The following is a 15313-nucleotide window of genomic DNA, read 5'->3' as shown; positions in this document are numbered from 1 at the left end:
CTGTAAGTCTGTAATATATACAGTTGAAGTCAGAAGTTTACATACATTTAGGTTGGAGTCATTAAAACTCGTTTTTCAACCACTCCACAAATTTCTTGTTAACAAACTATAGTTTTGGCAAGTCGGTTAGGACATCTACTTTGTGCATGACGCAAGTAATTGTTCCAATAATTGTTTACAAACAGATTATTTCACTTATAATTCACTATCACAATTTCAGTGGGTCGGAAGTTTACATACATAAGTTGACTGTGCCTTTTAAACAGCTTGGAAAATTACAGGAAATTATGTTATGGCTTTAGAAGCTTTTGATAGGCTAATTGACATAATTTGAGTCAATTGGAGGTGTACCTGTGGATTTATTTCAAGGCCTACATTCAATTTCAGTGCCTCTTTGCTTGACATCATGGGAAAATCTAAAGAAATCAGCCAAAACCTCAGAAAAAAAATTGTAGACCTCCACAAGACTGGTTCATTCTTGGGAGCAATTTCCAAATGCCCGAAGGTACCACCATCTGTACAAACACCATGGGACCACACTGCCGTCATACTGCTCATGAAGGAGATTCGTTCTGTTTCCTAGAGATGATCGAAATTGTTGCGAAAGGTGCAAATCAATCCCAGCAAAGAACAACAGCAAACTTTTTGGAGAAATGTCCTCTGGTCTGATGAAACACAAATAGAACTGTTTGACCATAATGACCATCGTTATGTTTGGAGGAAAAAGGGGGAGGCTTGCAATCCGAAGAACACCATCCCAACCGTGAGGCACGGGGGTGGCAGCATCATGTTGTGGGGGTGCTTTGCTGCAGAAGGGACTGGTGCACATCACAAAATAGATGGCATCACGAGGCAGGAAAATTCTGGATATATTGAAGTAACATCTCAAAACAGGAAGTTAAAGCTTGGTCACAAATGGGTCATCCAAATAGACGATGACACCAAGCATACTTCCAAAATTGTGGCAAAATGGCTTAAGGTCAACCAAGTCAAGGTATTGGAGTGGCCATCACAAAGCCCTGACCTCAATCCTATAGAAAATGTGTGGGCAGAACTGAAAATGCGTGTGTGAGCAAGGAGGCCTTCAAGCCTGACTCAGTTACACCAGCTCTGTCAGGAGGAATGGGCCAAAATTCACCCAGCTTATTGTGGGAAGCTTGTGGAAGGCTACCTGAAACATTTGACCCAAGATAAACAATTTTTAAAGGCAATGCTACCAAATACTAATTGTGTATTTAAACTTCTGACCCACTGGGAACGTGATGAAAGAAATAAAAGCTGAAATAAATCATCTCTACTATTATTATTCTGACATTTCACATTCTTACAATAAAGTGGTGATCCTAACTGACCTAGAACAGGGAATTTTTACCTGGATTAAAACTGAGTTTAAATGTATTTGGCTAAGGTGTATGTAAACTTCCAACTTCAACTGTACTTGGGTTAAGCTGCCTATTTTCATTCTAGTGGATAAGTCTCTTACCCTTAATGTAGTTCTAGGTTTCTCCTCCTGGGTGGTTTTCTTAATGTGATGATTGACTGTAAATGGAGCCCAACCCCCACCCAACCTTCCCCTACCCTGTTCTGTTTCTCACCCTCGCAAAGCAAGTTTATTATTCACCATAGTTCTAGTTATAAGATTAAATGTAGATTCAGGAATAAATACCCTTCTAAAACGCTGACTTTAATCCCTATCCAGATAGTTCTTTTCTCCGGCACGTGACAGATATACATTTCACGGCAGCCCGTAGAGCAGCATGTCGCAAACTCGGTCCCCAAGGGGTGCAAGTTTTTGTTTTTGCCCTAGAGTGACATGGCTGATTTTCAAATCATCAAAGCTTGATGAGAACCCAAAACGTGCACCCCTTGGGGTCCCCAGGACCGTTTACAAACGTTAAAACAACACATTTCACTGCACCTATCCAGTGTATGTGACAATACAATGTCCTTTTTTTTCCCTCTTCTTTTTCTTAATTGAAAATCATGTCAAGCCAAGGTGGAATTCTGGGAAGTGTCATTTTTGGATGGATTGTGGGACTTGGAGCCCATAGCCTGTGATTTCTGGCAAAGGAACCGGTGTGGGTGCCCTGTAATTGTGGTGGTGTGGCTTTTCTTTATGGCTTTGACATGTGGTAATAGGGAATATCTGGGTTCATCCCCACCACAGGGGGAAAAAAAGGCATTGTCCAAACAATGTCAAATGTGCACAAAGGACTTCTCCCTTCCCATTTCTCCAGCTCCTACATATCTTTTCCCTTTCGTATTTGTTGCAAGGACGTAAGGAAGGCGTGACGTCCATTCTTTCAACAGACCTCGAATCAAAGACATTTACGTGGGCGGGGTCGGGCTTGTCGTTGACCACTCTTAATAGAGACGATCAGTGACGTGTGACAAAGTCACCTGGACTTAATTCGCCTTAAGTGCTTTTCTCTGTCAGCTGACGTTCACCCTGCGCTGCCTCTGTTCCATTCACTCATTAACTTCCTGTGTGCTACCTGTGTGCCGGCAGACAAGCGACTGACTCTAATGGCTCTCAAATTAATATTGCGGCCCCCGGTGACCGAAGCAGTGGAGTCCGTGGCAACAAGGCATCGACGAGGCTTTGAAATAATGGGGAAACTCTGCATACCCCCCCCCCCCCCCCCCCCCCCCTCTCATTTCATTCCTGCCGCACCCTCACCCTTTCCTCCTCCCCATCTGTTTAGTCCTCCTCCCCTTGGTCAGGTGCAGTGTAGATGTTGCTTGTCAATAATTTAAGAGGGAGCGCTCTCTCCTCTTAACCAGACGGATGAATTATTAACTGGGCAGAATGGACCGCCAAGGCTGCAGGGCTGTGTTTTGGGCTTTTGTGAAGAGGAATGATCAAATAATTGTATATAGAAGTACGAAGACGTACATATCCTACGTCCACATTCATGCATTTTTGATAAGCGTGTATCTCTAGCCAAATGACTTGTTTCCTGTCTGTATGTAGATAGGCTGTGTTTGGGGGGGGTATGTTAGCAGGTTTGTGAGAGGGAGCGCTGAGGCCCACATACATTTATCACAGGAGGGCTGGGGAGTAGAGCTGTAGCCGTGTGGTTGGAGAGACGTTCCACAGACGTGATGCATGGCTACCGAACCTCTCTGGGTCCTCTGGGAGGAGGATTCATTCTGAGTGGAACACACTGTATGCTATGCAGATCTTGCAATCGACAGTTCTCTCTCTCTCTCACACACACACACATTTTAATCTTTCATTTTTTCTTTATATAGCTTGTGCACACACTCCATACATATCACCATCCTCCCTTTTACAAGGACAGTCGGGCGGAATAGAAAAATGAACAAGGTAGCAGAACGGCACAAAGAGAGGGGAGAAAGTGAGTCGGTGTGTACAAGCAGGAGAGAGTGAATGAGAGGGAATGAATGACGTGACGGGACATTGGAGGTAAAGGGAGACGACTTGAGACCCTGGGAGATAAAAGGAAGAAACGCGGAAGGGCGGTGGATGAAGAGGGGCACACTGACATGGAGCAAAGTGGTGGAGATGAGAGAGAGAGATGGGGACTGAGGGATTGGGGAATGCAGAGAAGAGAGCGCTACTTTGACCTTGAGATGAAGAGAGAACGGGGGGGGGGGGGGGCGGAGGGGCTGAACAGAAGGGAGGTAGAGCGGGAGAGAAAGGGAGAATTTGAGAGCGAGAGAGCTCGCCGGCAGTAGAGTTGAGAGGATCAGTCTGCTTAGTGTCTGTCCGATCGACAGGAGAGTCCGGGGGAAACAGCTGGAGGCACTCTGAGTGTGTGTCCCTCTGAGTGCGTGCGTGTCCATGTCTATCTTTGCGAGGTGTGTCTTTGTCCCTGCACGGTGTGTGTTTGTGCTCTGCCCGTGTTAAGGTGTGCCTTGTGTGTTTGTATAGAAGAGAGGGATACCAAGGTGAGTGGCAGAGAGTGAGGGAGACCATAGCTGCCAGGGCCTAATCCTCTAGCGTGGCCCATTTGGCTGTGATCAGTGTACCTGCAGAGCTAATGGATTCACATGTGGGGGGGTGGGGTGGGGGCTCACCGGAGGTCTGCTTTAATATGGCAGAGATGGCATCACTGCACCAACGCTCATCACAGGGGTCAGTCACATAAAGAGTGGCGGGTGGGAAAAGTGCCTTTGCTTTCGACTCATTTCGTGTTCGACATATTCTGGGCTAAAGTACACAGCAGCACTCTATCCTCTTTCCTGCTTTCTTTTTTCATCTATTTTGGTGTTTAAAAAAAAAAAAAAAAAAAGAGAAGAAAAATAACAGTGCCCACATGCAACTCACCCATTCTCTCAGCTCACTCTGTAGTTTCTCTGCGCCTATGCCCTCCACCCTCCTCCACCCTCCTCTAGTACCGCCTCTGCAGGCCTTGGCTGTCTCGCTCTCCTCATCTCCATTTCTTTCTCTCTCTTCCCCCCCTCTCTCTCTTCCCCCCCTCTCTCTCTCCCCCCCCTCTCTCTCTCTTCCCCCCCCTCTTTCCCTCCCTAGATCTCTTTCTCTCTCTCTCCCTCCCTCATTCCCTCGTTCTCCCTCCCTTTCCATCTTTCTTCTCTCTCTCTCTCTCTCTCTCTCTCTTTTTTTTCTCTTCATTTTGGCTGCCTGACAACTCAGCCAGAACCGTACCTGTTCTTCTGTCTCCAATCCAGCCTGAAATAACAAGTGCTTCCAGCAGAGCGCCTCCTCCCTGAACCCTTGTTATTAATTTGTATGCCTTCCCCACTTGCCATTTTCACATCGTTCTGGCAGAAATATCGGTAATTACGCCTATGCGCTTGACTAACTATATTTTTGCTTGTTCGGGTTGTTAAATGTCAAGGGTGCTCCGCGTACAGAACCAACCAAGCCTTTTAAATGAGCCGGACTCCAGGTCGTGAAGCTTCCTCGAATAATTTTTCTCATTTCCACATCTTTTTCTCTTAACCACATTTCACGTTGGCCAACATTGCCAAATACTGTACATACGAGGTGAGCGTTAGTAAAAGCTATCAGGCAGCAGGGGAGACGTACATGCGTGAAATCTGTAATTGGCCCAGTGTGGATAACACGACTGATTATGGTTGAGGTGGTAATTATTTTTTCTTTCCTGCTCACTGCTGCTTTACAAGCCGGAAGATGCATGTGACGTTGGCTCTGCATGCATTCCATAGGCTCATATCTGCCTGTTAAATGAGCCATGTGACAATAGGCTATCGCTCACTCCCGTTTGCCTAGTGATGTTAATGATCTCTAATGATTCCTGGCTAATGCAGGAATGATCAAGGAATATTTCTGAGAAAGAATGTCTACATGAACGCAGAAGACTTGATAACAGGACTATAGAATAACACCTTTTTCGTGATATAACGGTCAATACTGCCCAGTAAGAAGCCGGGCCTAATGATTTGGGGTTTCTCTGGTCTTCTACATATGTCTGTCAGCCCGTATTGAACTGAACCACAGGTCTCCTTCGTGACAGTGCGCTCACTCAGATCTAATACCCGCTTTCTGTTGACGCTGGAAGTCATTGTTTTTCAAAGGAACTCCTGTGGTTGCCATCTCCAAGCTCACACTGAAGTGCTTTTGAACGAAAGACGTAGAGAATCTTAACCTGCCTCCACTTATTCATCTTAGCTTAGCCTGCAGAAGGCACCGGTTCAAGGCGATGCCCATGCCGGGTCTTTCATGCACAGCACCGCTGTGCACAGCACCTCAAAGGTAGACTCGGTGAGATGACGTTGCAACAAGCACCGCAGATATTGAGATGAGCGCGATGCAAGACTTTGCTCTCACACTGTCGCACAGAGTATCTGCGCACATACACGGCTGCACTCCACGCTGCTACAGTGTGGTAGCTACAGGATCAAAACGGCTGAGAAGTTGAGCCTCTCACTTCAACGCTCGTAGTTGTTGTTGAAATGGACCCACTGTTTACTTGCCTGCAACGTCATCTCGCTGGGTTGACCTTTTTTTTTTTTGTGTGTGTATATTGTTTTTAATTTAAAGATTCACAGTAGTCATACCTTGTTTATCTGAAAGGCTGACGTACAAGGAAATCAGTTTACTGGAAATCATAGAAAGCCATTAACAGGAAATGAGCTGGGTGGTAATTGTGTGAGTCAGAGGCTTCTATTTCGATACTTATAAACAATAGTCTGGTGTGATGATGCAGGTATACAGTGCGTTCGGTGCATCTTGTTTCTCGTGGTCAGAGTCCTTTAGGTGCCTTTTGGCAAACTCCAAGCTGGCTGTCATGTGCCTTTTTTACTGAGTGGCTTCATAAAGGCCTGATTGGTGGAGTGCTGCAGAGAAGGTTGTCCTTCTGGACGTTTCTCACATCTCCACAGAGGAACTCTGGAGCTCTGTCAGAGTGACCATCGGGTTCTTGGTCACCTCCCTAACCAAGGCCCTTCTCCCCAGATTGCTCAGTTTGGCCGAGCGGCCAGGTCTAGGAAGAGTCTTGGTGTTTCCAAACTTCTTTAATTTAAGAATGATGGAGGCCACTGTGTTCATGCACCTTCAATGCTGCAGAAATGTTTTGGTACACTTCCCCAGATCTGTGTGCCTCGACACAATCCTGTCTCGGAGCTCTACGGACAATTTGTTTGACCTCATGGCTTGGTTTTTGCTCTGACATGCACTCTCAACTTTGGCATTTTATATAGACAGGTGTGTGCCTTTCCAAATCATGTCCAATCAATTGCATTTACCACAGGTGGTCTCCAATCAAGTTGTTGAAACATCTTAAAGACGATCAATGTAAACAGGATGTAAACAGGATTTTTACATTTATTTTCAATAAATTTCAGAATACGGCTGTAACGTAACAAAATGCGGAAAAGGTCAAGGTGTCTGAATACTTTGAATGCACTGTAAGTGCCAAACTGGAAAGGCTGTTTCTCGTTCAGCAATGTGGCCAGTTTGGCACTTATACCTGCGACAAAGAGAGCTTTTCACCACTGTGAATAATATCCTGAAACTGGATGGTTCATTTTGATCCCAGTGATTTAAGATGTCGATGGGGAGGGGGGCAGCAGTGAGGTGCAATCCAAATAGATCCTGAGAAAGAAAGTCTCTAAATTGAGCTGATTGCTGTTTTTTCGGTCTAGACGAATCAGTTTGACTGCCCTGGCCCCATTGTCTCCCTGCGGGAGGGGGGGTGGGGGCGGGGCGGACAGGCAGGCAGGCAGGCAGGCAGGCATAGTCACTTACGTATGCATTGCTCAATCACTCTACACTCAGTATTAGTATGAGTTGTTACCAGCCAGTCCTCACAATCACAGCGCTGGCACAGTTAGATGCACACCCGCTAAGACTCAGTCACCCTATTTGCCCACCCTTGTCGAGCTGACTGGCGACATACTGTACTGATCAATCTGTACTATACACTGGTAGTGAAAGGGGAGGTGGTTCTGTAAACCAGAAAATGAGAGGCTGATAATGCTTATTTGTTTCTCTCTCTTTCTCTCTCTCCATCCACAGCTGCTTCGTGTCAGCGGGTGAGGGTGGAGACGGAGGTGGAGGCGTACCCCACCGAGTCGGTCGACCTCCGCTGTCAGTTTGTCGACGGAGGAAACACCAAGCTCACACAGGTAGCCAGATCTCACTTGATGAGAGAGCCCGCCGCGCACGTCAGCCTTGGCACGTAGAAAGACAAACATTGCCCTCCGAAATGTCCTCAAAAAGGGGGAACAGTACTGTGAAGATGTTGTCTAGAGTTTTTTTTTTATGTTGCAACAATGTTGAACACATTTCTGCATTGAAATTGTTGTCAATGTGTCTGTTGTTCTTTCTCTCCGTATGCTATATCATACCTCTGGATCTGTGAAATCGACTGGACATGTGGATAGACACTGTGCATTGACTGCCGTCCTGCAACCCTCTAATTCCTTGTCATTCCTCTTGGATGCAGGTGTCGTGGATATGGGAGCCCACGGAAGGCCAGCGGGACAACATTGCCGTCTTTCACCCCACATACGGCGAGAGCTTCCCCGAATCTCCCTTCTCTGGGCGTGTCCGCTTCATCAAAGGCACCTTGACAAGCCCCTCCATTACCATTACCAGCCTGAAGATGGCCGACGCCGGGCGGTACACCTGCGAGTACGCCACCTACCCCAGCGGCAATGAGCAAGGCACCACCAATCTGGTCATGCTTGGTGAGCAGCTGGTGTTTGTTTTCTGTCAGTCTGTGCCCTAATTGCACTCGGCGAAGAGAGGGCTCCGGTGCGATGACTAATGGTGTCCTCAAATGAATGCGGTGTCACGAAACGCATCAGTTCCAATGCGCCCACCTTGTTAAGCCGCCGCATCGATCGCCCCGCTTTCCATCCTCGCCAGCTGAATCGCCCCTGCCTTTCTCTTGCACTCTGTCTTCTATCCAACTCTCAGAGGGATCACACTTCCTGTATGTGCACAACAAATAAAAACTCACTCATGCATTCGCTCCCCATCTCTCCTCTCTCTCTCTCTCTCTCTCTCTCTCTCTCTCAGCTAAACCCAAGAATTCGGCATCTCCCGTTGTCGTCCAAGCCAGCACCAGCGGCAAACCAGTGGTCGTGGCCCAGTGCGAGGCTGCCGACAGCAAGCCAGCGGCCACCATCAAGTGGATGGGAGCGGTCGGTGGCACTGAAAACACCACCTCCGTAAAAGGGCCGGACGGCACGGTGACGGTGAGGAGCGAGTACCTCATAGTGCCCACGCCAGAGGACAACGGCAAGGAGGTCACCTGCATAATCAGCCAGCGCACCCAGGACAAGCCCCAGACCTTCCCCATGAAGTTGGCCGTCGAGTGTAAGCGTGAACGACTGGGTTTCGAAACCCACGGCACAAGAATGTTAACCCTCTGAGCCGAAGCCTAGGCATTACTCAAATAACTGTTTGAATAACCATCTTACTCAACCAAGTGGGTAAAAAAAAAATATAGGCAGTAGGTTTCAGGTCTCAGACAAGGTTGGGTTATTCATCACACAAGCATGGTTCACAACCTGCATTTCAGAAGCACGTTAGGGCTGGTCTGTGTTTGTTTTAACCTAGCGTGAGACATCAGTCCCTAGTCATCTCAACTCTTGTTGCGAGAACCTCTTCCACTCCTGCACCCCAGTAGAAAATCAGTGTTCACTTGCAGTAACCGCTCTCTCTCTCCCCTCTCCCTCTCTCCCTCTCTCTCTCTCTCCTCTCTCCTCTCTCTCCTCTCTCCCTCTCTCTCTCTCCCCTCTCTCTCTCTCCTCTCTCCCCTCTCTCTCTCTCCCCTCTCTCTCCTGTCTCTCTCTCCCCTCTCTCTCTCTCCTCTCTCTCCCCCTCTCTCTCCTCTCCCTCTCTCTCTCCCCTCTCTCTCTCCCCTCTCTCTCTCTCCCTCTCTCTCTCTCTCCCTCTCCTCTCTCCTCTCTCTCCCTCTCTCTCTCCCCTCTCTCTCTCTCTCTCCCCTCTCTCTCTCTCTCTCCCCTCTCTCTCTCTCTCCCCTCTCTCTCCTCTCTCCCCTCTCTCTCTCTCTCCCCTCTCCTCTCTCTCCCCTCTCTCTCTCTCTCCCCTCTCTCTCTCTCTCTCCCCTCTCTCTCTCTCTCCCCTCTCTCTCTCTCTCTCCCCTCTCTCTCTCTCTCCCCTCTCTCTCTCTCCCCCCTCTCTCTCTCTCCCCCCTCTCTCTCTCTTCTCTCTCTCCCCTCTCTCTCCTCTCCCCTCCCCTCTCTCTCTCCTCTCCCCTCTCTCTCCTCTCTCCTCTCTCCTCTCTCCTCTCTCCTCTCTCCTCTCCCCTCTCTCTCTCCTCTTTCTCAGATCCCCCGACTGTGTCCATAGTGGGCTATGATAACAATTGGTACATCGGCCGAACCGACGCTGTCCTGACCTGCCAGGCCACTGGCAACCCTGCCCCCACCACCGTCACTTGGACAGTGTGAGTATCCCTTCCCATAGCTGTCCCAGACCTTTGGAGTATCCCTCTCATGACTGTCCCAGATTTACGAAGTATCCGTCTTATGACTGTCCCAGACTTTTGGCGTATCCTTCCCCATTTTGGTCTTAATTCACCCGGAGATGGAAGAGTGACTTGAGACAGTCTCCCCTGTCTATCCCAGACAACAGGAGGAGTCAGTCAGGCATAAACAATCAATTAACAATTCCATTCTGATCTGCTAGATTACCAATATTGCCTGTCCTCTGGGGCCCAGCAGCTTGCTTTTATCTCTTAATGGGGAACACAAGTATCTCTGCAGCAGTTAAATGGAAAAGAAAACCATATTTAATTTGTTTTTCTCCTCTTGTTGATTATTACCACATGGTCTTTGTTTCGTCTCGTGGCGCTAGACAGATGGCTGTTAGATAGATAGACTGTTGTTGCAGCCGACAGCCTGCTCCTCCAGTAGAAGTTCTGAGTTTGGAAGGGAAATATGGAACAGGAACGGGTTATATGGCTGTGGTTCTTCCAAAATTGTTTCTCTCTCTCCTCTCTCTCACTCCCCCTCTCCCTCCCACACACAGCATGTCAGGTCCTATGCCTGACACGGTGCAGATCAACGCCAACAAGCTGATCGTGCGGAAGGTGGACGAGGCTGTGAACACCACCTTCGTCTGCGAGGTGAAGAACCGGCTGGGAGTGAGCAAGCACCAGGTCACCACAGCGGTCATCGGTGAGTCAAACCCACTGAGCATGTGACAGCTGCCTCCCTACTCCTACTTAATGATACATACACACAATGATACAATCCCACCCACGAGCATATGTGCAACACAGACAAACATTTGTGGACACACACACACACACACACACACTGGGATCAGAGCTAAACTCCTGCAGGCTGGTCTTTTCCATCATTTACACTGTCAGAGATTAACGTTCACTCAGTTTACTCTGTCATATGCTGGGCAGGTAACTGGGTGAAGGTTTGGCTCGTAGGGGTTCTGAGAAGGGTTATTTTATTCATGCGGGGAAATCAGTTGGTGTGAGCCAATTTGCCGGGTATTCTTTTCTCCCCCCTAACATCCTCAGTGTAGGTCTTTCCCCCCTTCAATTAAAGAGTCCGCTCTTCCTCTGCATGCACTTTCAACAGATCTTTCCTCCTTTTCAAATGGATGTATTCAGAGATGCTGCGGTTTCTCCTCTCTCTGTGCCCATGCGTTCACACATTGATCCAATTAACACGGAGCAGCCTTCCGTTGGCGAGCTTTGACTTTGTTACATTGTGGATTCTGCCTGGTCAAAATGGGCGCCACCTTTTTAGCTCAGTGGAACCAATGCAGTTAGAGCTTGTTCTCGCCAAAGACGACGCGAAAGCTACATTTAGAATCCGTGGGAATCCTTTTAGAGATTTTGAATTGTCTGCCTTTGTTCTCAAAGGTGCTTTGTAGGCGCACACTGCTGAAACGTGTGGGAGGTGGGGTAGAAGTAAGGCTCTGGTGCTGGCAGCGTTGTCTTGTGACTACGGTATCAGGGCTGGCTGGCACTCCCACCAGCCCCACATCTTTGCAAGTACCCAGGAAAACAACCTGGTCCAACCTCCATTGACTTTGAACCCTGTTTCATCCCATGACAGGATGAGTTTTGTGCGCAGGAACACAGTTGAAACACAGTGAAACCACTTTGTAGCACAAACACAATCAGTTACCTTTTTTGTCAATTTTGACTCATGAATCCTGTTAAAAGCTCTCTCTGTGTTCCCTTTAACTTCTGATGGAAGCGCTGAGATATTTATCTGTGGGGGGGGGGCTTTTATAACACCCCTTTAAGGTTGGTTTTGTAACGAGGGTGGAGAGCACAAAGTCCCTTCTCTGTGTTTTTAAAGAGGAGCGCTCGGTCACGTGACCCACCTCCTTCCTAGTGAACACAAGAACAGAGTTCTGCTGACGAAAGGAAAAAGCACCACTCGCCCGACACTTGCTCAGCGGGCACGTGTCAGAGATTGGCGCGTTTGTGTCGACAAGGCGCCAGCTGGATCTGTCCGTGTAGGGAGGGAGAGCCGGGGAAAACAATAACAGAAAAGTCACATAGAACTCTGAGATGACTCCTGCTAAACTTTCAATGGCCTGGCAGGGTGTTGCGACCTCTTCTCTCCCCCCCCCCCCCTTAGTGGGTGGTCCAGCTGGCTCGGTGCATGGCGTTATTGTCGCTGTTCACTGGGAACGCTTCTGAAGGGATCAGAAGAACACACACACCACTTCCTCAGGCAAGCCATCCGCTGGACCCACACACAAGCCTCCGCAGGGACAGAATAATAAACGAAGCTAGACCGAGGATATCCTGGCACTGAAATGTCTGCTGACATAAACCCGGGGCTAGTAGCCTACTGTATTGTAGCCTTCGTTCCGGTGACGTCCTCCTCGGGGCTGGGCTGGCTGGAGGCCACTGTTCCCCTTTTAATAAATTGTCACATCTAGATTAATCCATCTCCATTGAGCAGATTTTGTTTCCCGCCTCAGTTGTGGCCTAGTTAACCTCTCTGGGATCGTTCGGGACGCTAGCGTCCTACCTCGCCAATAGCCAGTGAAAGTGCAGGGTGCCAAATTCAAAATAGAAATCTCATGAATAAAATTCCTCAACAATATAAGTATTTTACAGCATTTTAAAGATACGATTCTCATTAATCCAACCACAGTGTCCGATTTCAAAAAGGCTTTTCGGCCGAAAGCAGAACATATCATTATGTTAGGTCAGCAACTAGTCACAGAAAGCATTGCCATTTTCCAACCGACGAGAGGTGTCACAAAAAGCAGAAATTTAGATAAAATGAATCACTAACCTTTGACGATCTTCATCAGATGACACTCCTAGGACTAAATGTTACACAATACATGTATGTTTTGTTCGATCAAGTTCATATTTGTATCCAAAAACCTCAGTTTACATTGGCGCCATGTTCAGAAATGCCTCCAAAACATCTGGAGAAATTGCATAGAGCCACATCAAATAACAGAAATACTCATTTTCATAGAATTAAAGATAAACTTGTTCTTAATTCAACCGCTGTGTCAGATTTCAAAAAAGCTTTTACTACTAATAATAAGCATATATTAGCATCTGGGACCGAGTAGCAGGCAGTTTACTCTGGGCACCCTATTCATCCAAGCTACTCAATGCCCCTGTCACCAAGAAGTTAAGGGGGTGCAGTGAGAATTGCCAGACCATGAGGTTTCATCTCTGTGAAGGAGATAAGGAGAGAGCAGGCACATGGCCACGGTGGCTTATCAGAGGCTGCCTCGTGGCACCAAGAGAGAGGCTAAGTCTGCCCCCGTGGAGAACCTGGCGGGAAGGTACAAATGAACAAGTTGGAGAATATCTCCCATGAACATCTGCCCATTTGCAGAGCTAGTCCAATGTGACCCAGTAACCTTGCCTGAAGACGTGTGTTACAAAGAACTAACCCCAAATAATTTGCCCCAAAGAACTAGCAAAATGTACAAACCTTGGACACCAGCCCTCCAGCTGACTGGGTTATCTTGCAGAGCTTAAAGGGATAGTGTTTTTTTTTTTGGGGCGATTCGAGGAAAAGCCCTTGTTTAACCTAACCAGAGTCAGATGAACTCATGGATGCCATTTTTATATGTCTGCGTGCAGAGGAAGTTGAAGGTAGTTTAGCTAACTAGCACAATGATTAGAAGTCTACTGGAACAGCTAGCATGCACATCAAGTTCATGTGACTCTGGGTAAGTAGAAAAAGGGCTTCGTCGCCAAAATGTTGCAATATCCCTTTTAAGCTCTGCAAGTTAACCTAGTCAGGTGGAGTGCTGAGGTCCAAGGTTGGTCAATTTTAAAGATATATAAAAAAATATATATTTTACCTCCTTGCCAAAACACAATGAATTATTGAATGAAGCCTGAGGCGTGGAGCATCTGACTAAGAATCTGAGTATATATTTCTGATAGCAATGTGTGTGGTTCAGTGCATTACTTACTAGTCAGGAAGACTTTGTTTGACTTTCATTCAAATGTCAACAACCACCCTGCGCTTCCTTCTGAACTGGGGCCATGTTCTCAACCAGGTCCTCCACCAACCCCACTTCCAGTAGCAACCTGACTTTCTCAGGAGTGACCCCCTCCCCAATTCCACTCTGCCTCAGCCGTTGAAGGACGACCGAACGATACGCCTGCTTTGGCATTCTCGTGCCAGGCGTCTAAAGACCCAAGCAAAGGGCAATGATTGCCTTGCCTGTGAGCGGCTGCATTTCAATTTGAATGATAATGTCTAATCCCGAATGCTTTGCCGTTGCCGTAACCGCTCACACGCTGCCATTTTGTGCCTTTGTCATTTTCCTCATTTTTCCTGGCTTATAAATGCAACTGCCCTGACCCAGCACAAACAAGCTCTCCTATCTGCATAGCCTCAGGCTGGAGGAGCGCAGCTCTGTAATCCTCCAGGGTCATGAAGCTACCTTTCAATTAGCCAGAGGGTTAGCTCTATGGCACAGCAGATGACTATCTGTCTCAATAATCCCCCATCATTAATCAATGGGAAGCCAATGGAAGACAGAGTGCCCTAAATCCTTCAGGACTAGTACTGGGGATTGCTTTTCCCCCTCTACCCCAGCTGTGGGGCCTCTTCACTCTGTTCTGAGAGAATGAAGTTGAAACCACACACTTACTTCTCTTACTTTTCCTTCCTTCCTTCCTTCCTTCCTTCCTTCCTTCCTTCCTTCCTTCCTTCCTTCCTTCCTTCCTTCCTTCTGCTCTCGCTCTCGCTCTCGCTCGCTCGCTCTCGCTCTTCAACTTCCCCATGAATGACTCACGGAAACACAGAATACCTCATTTTGAGGCAGATTGCTACATTGCTATTAACTGTGTCTGTTTGTTGATCTCTATCAACAGCCGAGGTCTGGATTCAATCATCGCAGCAGATTTGTCCAACTTAAAATGGGTCTCAAAATAAATGTGCCTGTGTATAGTGCAGTCTTAGCACAGTAGTCACAGAGCTGATTTGAGAATCAGTCCTTTATCTAAAAATAGAGACGTTCATGTTATGAATTTATTGAGTCTTAAGACAAGCGGATGCTAACATGTGTACATTATGTATGCGCTGTGGAATTGGTGTCTAAATAAGCCTGGTGGGGGGCTCCCGAGTGGCACAGCAGTCTAAGGCACTGCATCTCAGTGCTAGATGCGTCACTCCTGGTTCGAATCCAGGCTGTATGACAACCGGCCGTGATTGGGGGTCCCATAGGGCGGCTCACAATTGGCCAAGCGTTGTCCGGTTTTGGCCAGTGTAGTCAGTCATTGTAAATAAGAGTTTGTTCTTAACTGACTTGCCTAGTTAAATAAATGTTCAAATTAAATGTTAAAAAAAAGAAGCTTTAAGCTAAACCAATCAGATGTGTTTAGACGGTAACCCCATAATATTTGACGGACTG

At 47.5% G+C, this 15313-nt stretch overlaps 1 protein-coding gene across 2 annotated transcripts in view; it reads left to right on the top strand.

The window, feature by feature from the left end:
• Positions 1-15313, top strand: part of LOC109903621 (poliovirus receptor) — a 78692-nt gene that overhangs the window by 15315 nt on the left and 48064 nt on the right. For both annotated transcript variants that reach the window (XM_020500444.2, XM_020500443.2), the window contains exons 2-6: positions 7469-7578; positions 7899-8142; positions 8477-8776; positions 9755-9872; positions 10457-10605. In XM_020500444.2, coding sequence (XP_020356033.1) covers positions 7469-7578; positions 7899-8142; positions 8477-8776; positions 9755-9872; positions 10457-10605 — 921 coding nt within the window. The remainder of the gene's footprint in view (positions 1-7468; positions 7579-7898; positions 8143-8476; positions 8777-9754; positions 9873-10456; positions 10606-15313) is intronic.

The sequence above is a fragment of the Oncorhynchus kisutch genome, linkage group LG14 (assembly GCF_002021735.2).
Source record: "Oncorhynchus kisutch isolate 150728-3 linkage group LG14, Okis_V2, whole genome shotgun sequence".
Classification (NCBI taxonomy): domain Eukaryota; kingdom Metazoa; phylum Chordata; class Actinopteri; order Salmoniformes; family Salmonidae; genus Oncorhynchus; species Oncorhynchus kisutch.
This window is presented reverse-complemented; position numbering and strand designations above follow the sequence as displayed.